We start from the raw sequence: 16,396 nt of genomic DNA, 5'->3' as shown, positions 1-16,396 counted from the left end.
TGCATCCCTAATCTATATAAATTTTGGGCATCTATCAAGTAGCTTCAAAACAAAGCACTTGTCTTATTATATGGCCAGAAGCATAACCCATTCACACTTCCTTTTTGAATGATGTTCAAGCTATTTACCTCATCAGTCTTCATAAACTGTTTCCATAGACCTCTTCCAGGGCTGTTTGTCCTTGTATTCTTTTTTCCTTTTAATTGTAAATAAATCTCACTTGGTGGATCCAAATATATATACACAACAACAATATAGCCTTATCCCAACTAAATGGGGCCGGCCACATGGATCCTTGCTCTCCAATCAGCTCTATTCGAAGCCATACAAGATACGAGGCCTAAGCTAAGCATGTCTTTCTTCACCACTTCTCCTATAGTTATTTTAGGCTTGCCCCTGGATTTTTTGGTTCCCTCAGTCTGATTCAAGTCACTCCTCCGTACTGAGGAATCCAAAGGCCTCTGTTGGACATGGCCATGCTACCTCAAACGACTCTCTCTAAGTTTATCATGAATCGGTGCAACTCCCAACCCAATGTAATATTTTTGTTCCTTACTTTATCCTTCCTAGTTTTCCCACACATCCATCTCAACATTTTCATCTCCGCAACACAGTTTATTTATATGACACTTCTTAACTCCCAGCATTCCCCACCATACGTTATAGCAGCAGCTAGGTTGGCACTCCATTTGCTAACCTCATGGATAATTCCATTACCTTCACAAGCAAGATTTTACACTAGAAAGAGAAATTTCCGGCAGTAAAAGGGGTCTGACTCTCCAAACAAGATGCAAGTACCTCCATAGGCACTTGACATTAAAGTTCAAACCCTTGTGAGTTGGATTATGTATCTTTCATGTTCATGAGATACTAGATATATAGTCTGTTGTGCAAAATAATTCTCTCTAAGCTAAAGTTTCAACAATAAAAGAAACACTTCCATTTTTCTTTTTCGGGGCGGGGGGGTGTTGGGGGGGGAGTGGGAGGATAAGTAATAAGAGGAGATATGCAATGGAAAATTTTCAAAAAATTGCATATATAAGATTACCTGAAGGTAAAAGAAATCATCAAATATTAGCCGCCTACGAGCTAAATCAGCTTCCTTGAAATCCTTTGGATGATGGATTCCTCTGTATGCCTACATCAACAATAAATAAAAGATTAGCACTCCAAGACTAACAATGTGAACAATGGATGCATAAGCCGGCTTGTCCCAAGCTTTTTATATTGTGTCTGTTAAGAAAAAAGGAGCAGAAAAGTAACTGCACAGACAAGTTAAACTCATTAACTGCATTCGTTGAGTGTTCAACCAGCAAGTACAAACAGCCAGATACATGACTTTTTTTTTACTTGAGATTTTATTGTGTGAAATCTTTGATACTTTGATATGTGGCCCACCCACCCTACCTTCCTTGCTACTGTTACTAAAGCTTTGGACAAGCCAGTGCATGCTTTTTCCTCTCCCCTTATTGCTTTCTCCAGGAAGCTTTGGTATGTCAAGTGTGCTCTCAAAGTTGCAATACTGAAGTCTTTGGTAATCTTACTACTCGGGTTTTGGACTGTAAGAATAGGTTGTCTACCATTCATTTCGGGCTGCAATCTGATCATTCAAATATCCTTTTAGCTGAAGAAGAAAAAGAGGTTTCATTGACTCTATCATCTTTCCTTTCTCAAGAGGAAAGCTTCCTCGGAAAAAATATCCAAAATTAAATGGCTTGAGCTTAGCAATCTAATTCAGCTTATTTCCATCGATCGATGAAGGCTAGAACAAACCCGAACTCCATCCCTGTGCTCTTAGCATCGGATGGCACTCCTATTTTGAGTGTCGATGGTATCAAAACTGAGGCTGCTTCTTGTTTCAAGGGCTGATTCAAATCCTCTTCCACTTCGTCGGGGACTTTACCGGATGATTTACTCAACAAGTTTATCACCGATCATCTCCTCAGAAGGAAGGGGCTTCTATTCCATATTTTAGGCCCATCTGCCTTTGCAAGCTATATAAATTCGTTGCAAAGATTTTGGCTTCTAAGCTATAGTCTGTGGTGCGCTCCCTTGTTAGTGAGAACCAATTGGCTTTCAACCCTGATGGATGTATCTCAGACAACATTCTCCTTTGTAATGAGATTATTTGAGGATTTGACAAAAAATCTCTCTCCTGCGGCCCTTATGGGGTTCCCTCAAGTATTGTTCACTAAATCAGATGTTGCATTTCCACCCCAGTTGTTCAATCCTTGTAAATGGTAGTCCAGCGGTTACTTTGCTTCTTCAGTTGGGATCCGTCATGGATACCCTTTATATCTTCACTTTGGCTTTAGAAGTTCTATCCCATAGCATTCAGATTTGTATAGATCAGCCGCGTATTCCTCCAATCCCAAAATGCAAGGCCATCAAGCTCATTCATCTGCTTTTTCCGATGACCTTATGATCTTCTCAAAAGCTAGTATTGATTCTTTGGAGAATATTATGGCTTCTCTTTAGCTCTTTGAGAATCTCTCAGGGCTCCGTATCAATTGCAGAAATCTCTATTATTCTTGGCTAGGGTGTCTGACCTAGACAAGATCTCCTTTATTGACACAACTGGATTCTCTATTGGCCATCTCCTATCAAATATTTGGGCTTACCCCTGATTCCAACAATGCTTACAGCTCACCATTGCACCCCCATACTCGATCTTATAAGGAAGAAGCTCTAACTTTGGAAAGGAAACCTCCTCTCCTATGCGGGTAGATTGGTTCTCATCAAACATGTCCTCCAATCATCCTACATATATTGGTCTAGTATTTATGGGTTGCCTCAATCCACGTCAAAGTGTCGGAATCTCTTATGTTTGCTTTCCATGGAATGGCTCCGAATCTTCAAAATTTCTCCACCCCACAAGGGCAAATATTTTCCTTCCCAATTCTAAGGGAGGTTTGGGATTAAGATGCATCAAAGAAGTCATCTCTGCTGGAATAATCAAGTTGAACCAGAAAATTGCCTCCAAGAAGAAAAGTACTTGGGTAGATTGGACTTATTCGGGGCTCCTTTGTTTTCACTCTATTTGGGCTGCCCCTGTTTTCACTAATGCCTCCTAGGTCTATGGCAAAATTTTATCGGTTCCATCCCTTGTTGTTGTGGCTATCTCCTCCAGGATTGGTGATGGAACTTCTACTTCTCTTTATCTAGATCATTGGCATCCCCTTGATATTCTCCTCCACCAGGTCCCGGCCAAAGCTACATACAGTGCGGACGTCTCTAAAGACTCTATGGTCTCCAATATCATCAGTGTTGGCTCTTGGACCCCACTCCCCCGAGCTCCTCTTCTCCTGTTCTAGCTTATATTTGGATGCCTTGCCTCATATTAAATGGTGGGAATGATTTTATCTTGTGGTCTCCCAATTCCCATCTCTTCAGGAGATTTTAATTAAGGTGGCTTTGGATTTCATCAAGTCGTAAGGAGTCTTTACGGCTTCGCATAAGGCTATCTAGTACAGACATCACAATCATCAGCACAATTTTACTACTTGGAGGGCTCTCTCAAATTGTCTCCCAACTCAGTCCTTCCTCATTTACCGCCAGATCTCAGTTATTACTACATGTACCCTCTATTGGAATGGTACAGAGGACACTGATCACCTCTTTTTTTTTATTGCCCATTTTCCTCCTCTATCTGGAAAGGGGTTCCAGGTAAATGCTGGTCAAGGCGTTGTAGGATTATTCCCCTCCAACGAGAGTGGATCTGGGTTGATATGACATTTGGAGGCTCTTCTATTTGTGACGTCATGGGTAAGCTTGCCTTCAATGCCTCCAACCAAATTTGAATTGAGCGTAACATGGACCTCCAACTCTTGGCCTCACCAAAATATTTGGGATTCCATTTCCTTTGACATCAAAGGAAAGCTTTTGACTATCTCTACCTCTTGTATTGATTCCCCAAAGAAAAAGCATATTGTTGTCTCCTGGGGCCTCCTACCTCCATATTGTCCCCCCCCCTCTTAAGGGATTGGGCTTTAGATAATTCTTTTTTCTTCTCTTTCCCCTTTGGGATATTATATTTTTTCTTCTCCTCTTTAGTAATGAATTATAATATTATGCACCCAAAAAAAAAAAAATTTTCTACCCAAATTTCCTTTTCCTTTACCTGATCTCCTTCACAACAAAAGGAGCCCTAGAGTTTTAACAAGTTTCAATCAAAAGCAAAAGTTTTGGTTAACAATATGAAAAAACTGGTAGATGAAAACAAGGAAAGAGCTCCAGGGAGGGAAAAAAAGGTTTGGATGACACAAAGGGTTGAAACAACGTTCAATAAACTCTATAATAAGAGATGCAAGTGATTTGGCAGAAGCTTTGGCTTAGGAAGGTCTTTGCAGATTATTTCAAATATTAGACATGAAAGTTGGGTTACCATTTAATTTTTCCTTTATTATTACCTGTCAAAGAGAAACAATAAAGTTACTTCTTCAGAAACTATATTTGGAAGTCAACAGTAAATTAACAAATGTTTTTGATGTGGTGGCATTATTGTGATTTTTAAGCTTAGAAAAGGGTGGAGGGTGGTTGCTTTGAGTCATTGGAAGTGCTATTTTGTGACAGATTTGAACCTTTTTATGCAAACAATAAGCTTTAGTTGCTTACCCAATAAATTTTTTTTCCTTTCAAATAAACACCAGTAGAGGGTAGTTGCTTTGAGTCATTAGAAGTGCTATTTTGTGACAGATTTTAGCCTTTTTATGCAGACAATAAGCTTTAGTTGTTTACCCAATAAATTATTTTTCCCTTCAAATAAACACCTATACACCTAGAGGTGCAACAGTAAAAAATTTACTTAGCCACAAAAGACTAGTGTTCAACTACCACTAACATCAAATTTTTTTTGAAATTGATTACTTCAACTCGGTATTTGACTGAGTAGACAGGCGAATCACCAGAGTTGCTCAAATCACTGAGTTGAACTCAACCGAGTCGTACACACCAGAAGTCATTGTGTCGACTCAACTCCTGGTGCTTGGGAGCCATGCTGACCTGGCTGAATCACCAAGTTGACTCCCAAGTTGGCAAGCTATGTAGGAACATTGAATCAGAGAAACATAGCAGTAAATAATTTGACAAGGCACTTCAAAGTGTTATCTATTTTCCTCAACTAGAGCCATTTGAAAGGCAAGTTTATCTCATCTAATGCAAAATAGTTTCATTTGATTGATGCCATTATGGATCTTCAAACAAACTTCATCAAGTGGAATCAACATTGGAAGAGAAACTAAAGAAATTCTATCACATATAGCTAAACAAAGTGAGTTTTCCTATATAAAAGTTAATATGAAACCCTTAAATAAAAAATAAATATATATAAAAAAAAAAAGGTAATATGAAACCACGTAACACTGCTGCACATACTATTACGAAAACTAAAAGTAAATCAACTTACATGATGAAGAGTTAATAAACCAAATTCCTCACAAATATCCTTCGGGATAGGATCAATATCTGTGGACAGGGACTGTAAAGCTCTGGATGTAAGAAGAGAGAAAGGATGGCCAATTTGTTAGGCAACTTATCGCAACATCAACATACAGCAAAAGTATCAGAAAATTTAAGGACCAATAGAACTCATTTCAATTCTGAAAGACAGCTCCACTTGTTAGATCTACACAAGTCAAGCTACAGAACCAATGAAGCATGGAGAAAAAAAAGGCGTAAAAATAAAAAACTTTGAAAAAGACCTTAAATTATTAATAACCAAGTGCAAAATCCAGAAGAGTTACAACTCTAACAACCCAATCACATCCTAAATGAATTCTCCACAAATTCAAATTTCAAACAGGACATCAGAATAATCTTCTTGTAGTTTTCAAGAAATGGAAACCAAGTCAAGAGTGCTCAACTCAGCTCAGCCTAATCCCAACTATATGGGGTCGGCAACATGGATCTTTTTTCCCCAATCAGTTGCATTCAAAGCCCTAACTGTTACTAGTCCTAAGGTATGTGATGTAGATAAGTTGATTGGGCTTATTTTATTGCAAATAAGCCTTGGGTTGTGTTATATATAGGTTGAGCCTTTGATCCAATGGGTTTTTTTTTAAATGGGCCACTTTAATGGGCCTAAAATATGGGTAGAAGGTAGAAAAATGGGATTTAATTCATTAGTTTAATTAGTTGTTATTTAATTCAATAAAGGCCCATTAGGCCATTGGTCGGTTGTAAAGCCCTATATGGACTATTAGTTAGTTAGTCCTACTCCATGTTGGAGTTATAAAATCAAGTCCTAGTCCTATTTTGAATTCCTAGTTGTAGTAGGAGTGTCTAGTCCTATTTGGAAACTACCTCCTAGTCTTAGTATGATTGTAAACTTCCCCTCTATAAATAGAGAGGCATATGTACCATTATGGCAGAGAGATTTGAATAAAAAAGATTTACAATCAATTGCTTAGAGCAGCCGAGATAGCTGTGGGTGAGAAGCCTGGGCCGAGATAGCCACCTCCTCTCCCACTTACCATGTTTCTTCTTTATTTTAATCACTTTATTTCCCTTCTATTTTCTGTTTACTGTTATCAGAAGTTCAGACCTGTTAAAGCATTCAAAATCAGAATCGGCCAGCCAAAGAGTTCTTGTTCTTGAAGCCAATCAACCCTTATTGCTGCCGAAGTATGAGATCTGATCTGTAGATCCTTTGGAGGACTAGTTCTATACTTCTATACTCTAAGAAGATCAATCGATCCTCTCTTGAAGGTTATCTGAAGAAGACAAGTTGTTGTTCCTGCAGAATTCTTCACATTCTCTCTCCTAGGTCTGAAAATCAAGAAAGCGTATAACTCCATAACCAGCCGTCAGAATCCTCTCAACTTTAGGGGTTTTTGTACCCTCCCTAGGGACTATCTACGCCCAAGAGTGCAGCTCAATCGGACTCCTACAGACCTGGCCGCACCTCTCTCTCTCCAGCTCTATAGCAGGTCTTTCTCTCTCCTATCAGGTTGCATTTTGGGCTGGTTTTGCTCCTGTATGGGTATTGTATCCTTGGAGGTTTATTTAATGGTCTTATTTCTTTGTTTCCTTATCCTATTTGTATTGTTTGGGGTTATAAACTGCTAGGGTAGTCTCTTGTAATCTACTCCTACATTAGTATGCATGTCTTCAGTCACCACTTCTCCTACATTCATTTATGCCTACCCCTTGCTCTTTTAACACCTCCAACTTGAATCAAACTACCACTCCTTACTGAAGCATTCGAAGACCTCCGTTGCACTTGTTCATGCCACAAACAACTTTCTCACAATTTGTTCATTACTTTTTTTTTATCTTTTCTAGTTTCACCATTCATCCATCTCAACATACTCATTTCAACTACATTAAGTTTATTTATACGTTGTATCTCTACTGCCCAACATTCAGCTCCATCTATCACTGCCGATCATAAAACATTATAACTGTGTTATCTATTTTTCCTGAGTTTTAAAGGAATACTTTGATCACACAACACTCTAGATGCACCCATCCACTTCATCCACCTCATACTAATTCTTTATGAAACATCATCTTCTATTTCTCCTTTATTTATAATTGAATCTAAGTACCTAAATTTTCACTTTGCATATCTCCCTATCATCAATTTTGACCACCACACTTTCAGTCTAATTGTTACTAAAGTTACACACCATATACTCTATTTTTATTCCATTTATCTTAAATCTTTTGATAGATTGATTCTAGAGCTGATATCAATAACTCCTACTTTGCATTTATCCCTGCTTTCGTTTCATCCACCAAGACAATATCATCGTCAAAATGCATACACCAAGGGCTGATCTTGAATGTCTCTAGTCAGCTCATCCATGATTAGCACAAACAAATACAGGCTTAGAGCTGATCCTTGATGTAATCCAATCGTAATCAGAAATTCACTACAACCCCCCCCCCGCGACAAATGTTATGTTAGTCACTACATCATTATACATATCTTTAATCATGTCCACATATTTACTAGACACACTTTTCTTCACTAACACTTGTCAAATTAACTCCCTAGGGAAGCATTTTTCCAGTCAATAAAGACCATATGGAGATGCTTCATCAATTCAACTCAACTCAGTCTTATCCCAACTAAATGGGGTTGGTTACATGGATCCTATTCTCCAATCAGCTCTATTCAACCCCCATACTAGAATCCAGTCCTAAGCTATCCATGCATTTCCTCACTACTTCTCCTATGTTTATTTTGGGCCTACTTCTAATTCTTTTAGCTACGTCAATTGGAAATAAATCGCTTCTCCATACAGGAATTCAAAGGCCTCCGCTGCACATGGAGCCGCATGCTCATGCCACCTCAGACAAGTTTCTCTCAACTTATCATGGATAGGAGTAACACCCAACTTTGATATAATCTGATCATTTTTTATTTTATGGATACTACTGTCCGAACATCAGATGTTGGATACCTCATCGCAAGCTTGTTGAAGTAGTTCAACACATTGTTGTTCGTAGAACAGATTGTGGGACCATGCGAGGTATTTTTGTGAGTCCTCTAAATAGGATGATGGCAAAAAGAATTTTTATCCAAACAATATCTCTCCTTGTTTTACCACTCATCCATTGCAACATCCTCCTTTCAACCACATTAAGTTTGTTTGAACGTTTTCTTCTTTACTACCCAGCATTCAACCCCATATCTCATTGCTGGTCGTATAAGTATTCTATAAAATTTCCCTTCGAGTTTTAAAGGGGTACGTCGATCACACAATACACTAGATGCATCCCCCCCCAAAAAAAATTTCACCCACCCTTAACTAATTCTTTGCATGGTATCTTCTCTATTTCTCTATCTTTATTCATAATTGAACCTAGGTATCTAAAGTCATCATATTACTGTAATCATAATTGTCACGCCAAGGCATTGGAGGGCTGCCTAAGCGCTTAGGCAACAAGGCACCCACCTTAAGGCGAACAAGGCAACCAAGTGTTATTTTTTTATTTTCACTCTTTTCTAACATTATTTAGTATGCTACAATCTACATATACCTTGTATCATCAAAAATCAATATTAAGCCACATCAAGTCATCAAAAATCAACATTAAGCCACATCAAATCATCAAATATCAACACTAAGTCACATTAAGTGATAAAAAATCAACGTTTAGGGAAATGCTCTTATTCTATAATAAGTTTTACTGGTCAAATGATTTTATTTTTACATGAGATTTTTTGTATTAGGTATAGCACAAAATCAGCTTTCCAACAAGTCTAATATTACATAAATTTGAGTTGTAATGACAGTTATGTTTCAGTCAAACTTATTTTAAAGTGCGCGAAAGTTGTTAAAATCTTCTGAATGAAAATAATTTTAAAGACATCAAAACAAAAGATTATTTTACCAGGCTTTTGGATTTTAGCAATGTTTTACCATGATAAGATTTATAAAATTTTCAAAATTGAGAAAAACCTCAGCATTTGAAGGTTGAAAATCGCCCCCACAACAAAAAATCAAGTTTGTATTATTGGATTGGGGGTTGACTTTTTATTCTTTTGGAATTTGATTTTTAAACTATTTTTATTAGATTCAAATAGGAGGTATTTGCTTATTTATGAATAATATCTTAAGTAATGAATTGCCGGGCAAACAGCTTGGACGCTAAGGTGGCATGCCTTGACAACTATAATGGTAACTCCCGATCATCAATTTTCACCATCCCACTGTCAATCGTATTGTAACTAAAATTACACATCATAAACTCTGTTTTTGTTCTACTTATCATCAAACCTTTTGATTCCAATGTTGATGTCCATAAATCCAACTTGATATATTTTCTAAATCTTTCCATAAATCTCCTAAGCAAATAAATAGCTTTTATGGTTGATCTTTCCAATATAAAACCAAATGGGTTATCTGAAATATCAGTTTCTTGTCTTAGACAGGTTTCAATTACTCTCTCCCATAATTTCATAGTATTGCTCATTTGATGGAGGCAATTTTCCTCCACCCACGGTCACAAGGGAATCCCTTGACCGAGGGGTTCGAATGGTGTGCAAATGGTATCAAGGAACAGTCAAGGGCTATTATCGACTTCGTACTATAGGGGCCAGAAGATTTATGACCCTAGATGGGTGTACTTTTCCTTCACCCATGGTGTAAGAAATATTTTTACTAATTTTTATCTCTCTATAGTTATTAAAGTTTTGAATATCACCTTTATTTTTATAAATCGGAAATGTAGTGTCTCTCCCCCCATTTGTCTCACGTTTTTCTTGTGCTCATCATCTTATTAAACAATTTACTTAGCCAAGTTACTCCACTAATTCCTAAGTTTTCCACACCTCTATTGGAATACCATTTGGCTACTACCACCTTATTTTCATCTTCTTTAAAGCTTCCTTTACTACAAACACCCAAATTTTCCGTATATATTTAAGATTTTTGGTTGCTTACTGGTTATTACAACCTTCTAAGACACTATTACTTGTATTTTTTTTTTCATTTAGAAAGTCACAGAAATAGTTTCTCCATCTCTCTTTAATCTCCTCATCACTTACTAATACATTATCATATTCACTTTTAATGCATCTAATATAATTGAAATCTCTACCCTTCATTTCTCTCATTTTAGCTATTGTATAGATATACCTTTTTCCACCTCCTTTGTGCCTAAATTGTTATAGAGATCTTCATATTACTTAGTCCTTGCTTTCCCTACTAGCTTCTTAGCTTCATTTCTAGTAGATTTATAACTTTTTAAATCCTCTTCATCCTTAGGCAAGTCAAGAGTAAACCAATAAAACATCCAAAGGTTGTGCAAGAATTAATGCACCATGAAAGAGAAAACTAAGTTCAATTCAGGAGTTACCCACCTTCGCACAACCTTTTTTTTATTTTTTTTGGGGGGGTGGGGGTGTCCATGATTTTTCTTCTATAAATTAGGACTTCATCTTCACAGCAGCCATGTATTTAGTGCTTTCATAGGATTATGGGATGCTTTTGCCATCTTCCCCTTTCTTTTTTATTGATACAGCACAAGTTTCACCAAAGAGAATAGTGTGTCCTCTTATAATGTTCACAAGGCCTGTGGAGAATTTCTGATATACAATAAGCATGGACATTCCAAAATAAAATAGTTATAAGGCACAAACCTTGAAATGATGTCCCTCAGAAGGGTCGGACTCATGCCTCCTTTGGAAGGGTACAGAGGATACGGCCTCACGTCTCCATGGATGTCTGGTTTCTTCTCATCCTCAAGTATGTCAATGTTATATTCTCTCATTTCATAATGATCCTTCTTAGGCATTATCTTGACCTAGATTACAAAGAAAGCTAAGAAATTAGAGTGAAAAGTATGAACAGGAAATGAAACATGAAGAGTTCACAGGCAGCATCCTGATACAGATCTGTGATCATATATCTATTGTGTTATTTGTAATATAATTGCATTTTATGCTTATAGAATTCACTGCCTTCGTGGAAAAGAACAGAATACGCAAAAGAAAAAAACTTTTATGCCAAAATATATTCGAAAAAGTTTCTACAATTGAGAATTTGAATTATGAGATGATTAAATCCAGTTGTAATAGAGCGGCAGTAGTCTAAAAGTCAAGTGAACCAAATATTCTAAGAGGCCAAACTTAATAGGGAAATAGGAAATCTTTGATCCTTCTAACTCAAGTGAGGATTCATAGGCCTAGTTTTGTGCCCTCTCCCTCCTTTCATTTTTTTTTTTTTTATCAACAACAGAAAAAAGGACTAACAAATTGATAGGAGCCAAATCTCCACAGAAGAGAGAAGTGAACTATTTCAGATATGAGGAACACCACCTCCCGACCATAGTTAGCAAATTCGGATTCGGGAATTATTCGGACGGAGAATTATTCGGAATAATTCGGACGATTAATTTAAGGATTCGGTCAAAAAAGCGGTCAAAAAATCTTATTGGGGTTTTTAAAAAAAAAAAATTTGTTTTTTTATTTTTTTATTTTTTATTTTTGGTTTTTTTTTTTAAATAATGTTTAAATGGACCGAATAATTCGGTTTAATTCGGATTCGGTCCGAATTAATCGCGATTTATATTCATTTTGGAAAAAGTCGCGAATTTTAAAGAATTTTATTTTTAATTCGGATTCGGTCAGAATTTTTGATAAAATTCGGAAAAATTCGGTTCGGCCGAATAATTCACGAATTATTCGGCCGAATTGATAACTATGCTCCCGACTACGAACAATGTAAGCATGACCTACCTCCCAATCCAGCACCCAAACAGTCACACCACACCAACTACATGCAAAAAAGCAATCAAAGTTTTTTACATCAAACAGGAGACGACCTCCAAGACCAGGCTAACTAATAGTTTGAAATAAGGCGCGCGTGCACGCGCGCGCGTGTTTGTGTGTGTGTGTTGGAGAACTGGAGGATTTAATTACTATTTTCTTTCGCATATGATGCAAGTAAGAAATCTTAAAATAACCCTTAAGAAGCTCCCAAAAATATGGAAATTAACAATCAGATACAGACATGCGTGACCTTTATGACATTCAGTTGCAATACTTACTGGGTAAAACTACAAATATATACTAGCACATAAATCTAAAAAACTTCTCATAACTCCCTCCAACATGTAGGGCCCGTTTGATAACGTTTCAAGAAACGCGTTTCTACCGTTTCTGTTTCCAGAAACAGCAGAAACGGTGCAAAAAGCGTTTGATAAAACTGTTTCGTTTCACTTATTTTTAGAAATAGAAATAGAAATTTTTACTTATTTATGGTTCAAGAAACGACCCAGGCGAAACAAGTTGAACTTGTCCGTTTCTGGAAACGACCTGTGGCAATTTTTTCACTGGTTACCATCGACTTCTAAAAACATGACTTATCAAACACCTTTAATTCCGTTTATGTTTCTAGAAACGAAAATTTATGTTTCTGCCGTTTCTTGAAACAGAAACGGCAGAAACGTTATCAAACGGGCCCGTAGTCTTCCACTATCAAATATGTACCACTGAACTTTTATGCTATTCAACTAATAATAGACATATTTTGTGGGAATAAGAACAGATTATGCCAACACAAAGTGTGTGATCTATCAAGCATGAACATCAGCCGATATACTAAAGTATTTGAAGGGTGTAATTTCTTCCTAGTCTTCTACAATAGGTAAGAGATAATCATGGTTCAAGAAGTCAATTTCGACCAAGGTTATGCAAAACCACCGAATGTCAACACTGCAGATTTCAGTGGTTGATTTCGTTTAACCATTTTGGTGATCAAATGGCTATATTTTGGCCTGAAACTTCATGGAGATACAAATTAAGCATCCCTAAACACAATGGGACCTTCATATTTGTTAAAAAAAACACTCAAAATGCTAGTTTGGTTCCGTACCCTCGGTTGGCAATGTATGGCATACCTTGGCTGTATATTTCTCAAATATAGCCTATGCTACATATAATTTAGGACTATAACATATAAAAATAAATAAAAACAACAAAAATATGCAATTGCAATTTACAAATGGAGGAAAATCATTTAATATTATAAGATGTCAAAATGTTACAACTTAGTAACTTACAACTACAAGTACACTATACACATTCAAGTGTTACAACTATAACTCCATAAGTGAAAAGTCAACCATTAAGTAGTAATCCTATTATTTTCCAAAAATTTGTAGCAAGAAAATCAATTTTTAAAATAAAAATGTTAAAACATAATTTTGAAAAGAGAAAATTATATCCGACTCCGTGAAGTTGTAGATCAGCATATGAGATCTAACATATAAAAATTGAACCTAACCACTACATATTTATGCTATTTTTTACCCAAAAATTAAATTATATAATAATAATAACTTTAGGGGGAAAGGGTATAACTCAAATTGTGAATCTTCGAGTTTAGCAAATCTAGTTCAAATGCACCAATCTTCGTTGTAGATGTGTCGCAGAAGCTATCAACACATTCCGCCAAAAAACTCAAATGCAAGGCGTTGGAGTTGAATTCATAGGTTTTGGTCAAAATATGTCGAAATTGATCAAAACAGAAACCCATTTTGACCGAGACTTGGTACTTTAACCAAAATGTACTGTTTCAGAGATCCAAAAAACATATACCGATATGGTACAAAATCTTGACCGAAACTTGAGAGTTTCAGTTGAAACATTGCATGCCTATAGAGTCACATGCAGTTTTGTTCAACCAAGGTCGAAACCAAAATATTTCACAAGATTTTACTTGAAGTTTTAATTCTTGAAAAGATGCTTTCCAGATTCTCAACCGATCCATGACATTATCAAGCAACAAAAGGAAATGGATGGCGCAGCACTTTTTGTGACCATGAGATTTTTATGGAATTCTTTTGATGTAGTTATCAGGGAAATGGACAGTGGCTCAAAGATATCTGCTTTCAGAGATTGTACCACATGACTGGAAACTTCCTCCTTCCTTGCCAATTAAGCCTAATTTTGGTTGGAATAGCAGGTGGAACATGAGCGATGCTGGCATAGGTGAAGTATTTCAAAATCATGAAGGAAAGTCATGCTGGTTTGCTCCAGCCTGATTAGTACTTTAGTAAAGCAGGTTTAAACATAGTTACGGTTAAAGTACTGCTAGAAATAAACTATTTTGAGTTTTAAGCTTGGCTACAGTTCTAGCTTCAATTTCTCCAAGTTAAGAATGAAGTAATACTAGGAGGACCCTAGAGCCACCTATCTAGCCAACACCCACAAATGCTATGCACCCATGGTATCCCCTTGTACCATAGCCTTTTCTTCAACAAACTTCTCATTCCTGAGAGGCTCAATCAAGTTCAACAGTCCTCTAAATGGCTGACCTTCGACATTTTCGGTAAGATTGTTAGAATATTCACCGTCTCAGTCACCCAATCTGTCATTGTTTTGAATAATTGAAGAAGAAACAGATCACATGAACTATAATGAATCTAATAGAGGTTTCATCCAGGGGTTTCCTCCAAAGCATAAACTCAGCACTATCAAGAACAAGAAAAACAGTTTTCTCTGCAATGATTACTTCAATTTAACATTAAAACACAAAAATACTACCACTGCCTAGAGAAGAATAAAAAAGGAAACCTTACCCACCTTACCACTAACACATACAAGATCTCCTTCTTGGTGCTTGGACTGAAGACTAAGAAGAAAATATCGATTTGTAAAACGGGCACCTTTGTAAAACTTCTTTAAATGCAGAAAGATCTTCTTCTTTCTCTCATCAATAAGATCACCACAATTAGGTTCAGAACTTACTTCACTAGTTGCAATCTCACAAACCACAACAACCTCAAGGAAAGAGAAAGCAGCACCTGCTTTGACCCCTCTACAGACAAAAAAAAATTACTTCTTAAAATTCAACATATATATGGATTCACTAGAATAATGAATAACATCTTTAAGGATCTACCAGAATTACAATTACTGGAATACACAAAATAAAGCAAATATATAAGAATGAAGTAAGCAATCACTAGTCATTTTGGCATGCAAAACATGCCCACGTCATCTGGACTTTTGAATATGAATCTGGAACCAACTGCACACTTCAACTACCAAAGCCTTTTAAAGTTTGAACTCTTCAAGTCTCCACCAACAGGAAGGGTAGAACCAATAACTATCATCTTGACTAACTATATGGTAGGCTTGCCATTGCAATTTACTCCCCAAGGATCCAAAACCAGGTTTAGGTCATCAAAAAAGAATAAGAGGAAAAAAAAATAATAACAACAGAGGTGACACAGATGCTGGACCTTTTAAGATACTGCTTCGAGCAAGGTTTTAAAGATTAGCCAATCGGAGCCAGATTGCCTGGTCCAGGTCAATAATTAGTTGAGGCTGCATAAAATTTGCCATAGAGTATGGGGGTCAATTACGATCAGCCCACCAAATTAATCCAACCCAACCATAAGAGGACAGAAACGGAGTTCTTTTGGGCTTTCTTTCCATTATTATTGTCTTCCTTTTTCCATTTTTCTTTCCACTTTTTGTTTGGGGGAAGGGGGGAATTTCTTCCCAAAGGGTTAGAAATGAATATCCCAAAAAAGCTTCGTTTATTTTTTAGGCACCCAAAAAAAATATCTTGATTTATAACAGAAATCATATACAGCTCAGAAGAAAAAAGAAAAGTGAGCTCTACAAAATATACAAACAGAAAATATTTGGTTATCTGAGATCACAGCTTCAGCAAAAACTACCAGTTGTCCTTGTGCTCCTGGGCATTGATGTTTACAGAAGCTTTAGATACAAACACTCATTCAGCCAAAAACTGATCATCATCAAGCCAAAGTCAGGATAGTTTTCTCCTTTTGAACAGAACAATTTCTTTCTTTCCAAAGGACCACAGATAGAATGGGAGAGTAAATGCCAAAAAATAGCAGCTTTTGGGGATAGCTGAATATCAGACCAGTAAGGAAAGCATGTTTCATTTTTTTTTTTTTTTTGTGT

General features: G+C 36.7%; 1 protein-coding gene across 3 annotated transcripts in view; it reads right to left on the bottom strand.

The window, feature by feature from the left end:
- The window catches only part of LOC122078478 (ATP-dependent DNA helicase homolog RECG, chloroplastic), a 52,528-nt gene that overhangs the window by 16,469 nt on the left and 19,663 nt on the right, over positions 1-16,396 (bottom strand). For all 3 annotated transcript variants that reach the window (XM_042644480.1, XM_042644492.1, XM_042644489.1), the window contains 4 exons: positions 15,041-15,275; positions 11,093-11,256; positions 5,405-5,486; positions 1,049-1,138 (listed from right to left, as the gene is read on the bottom strand). In XM_042644480.1, the coding sequence (XP_042500414.1) occupies positions 1,049-1,138; positions 5,405-5,486; positions 11,093-11,256; positions 15,041-15,275 (571 nt within the window). The remainder of the gene's footprint in view (positions 1-1,048; positions 1,139-5,404; positions 5,487-11,092; positions 11,257-15,040; positions 15,276-16,396) is intronic.

Source organism: Macadamia integrifolia, chromosome 1 (assembly GCF_013358625.1).
Source record: "Macadamia integrifolia cultivar HAES 741 chromosome 1, SCU_Mint_v3, whole genome shotgun sequence".
NCBI classification, from domain to species: Eukaryota; Viridiplantae; Streptophyta; class Magnoliopsida; order Proteales; family Proteaceae; genus Macadamia; species Macadamia integrifolia.
The sequence above is the reverse complement of the archived record's forward strand: the minus strand, read 5'-3'. Positions and strand labels throughout refer to the sequence as shown.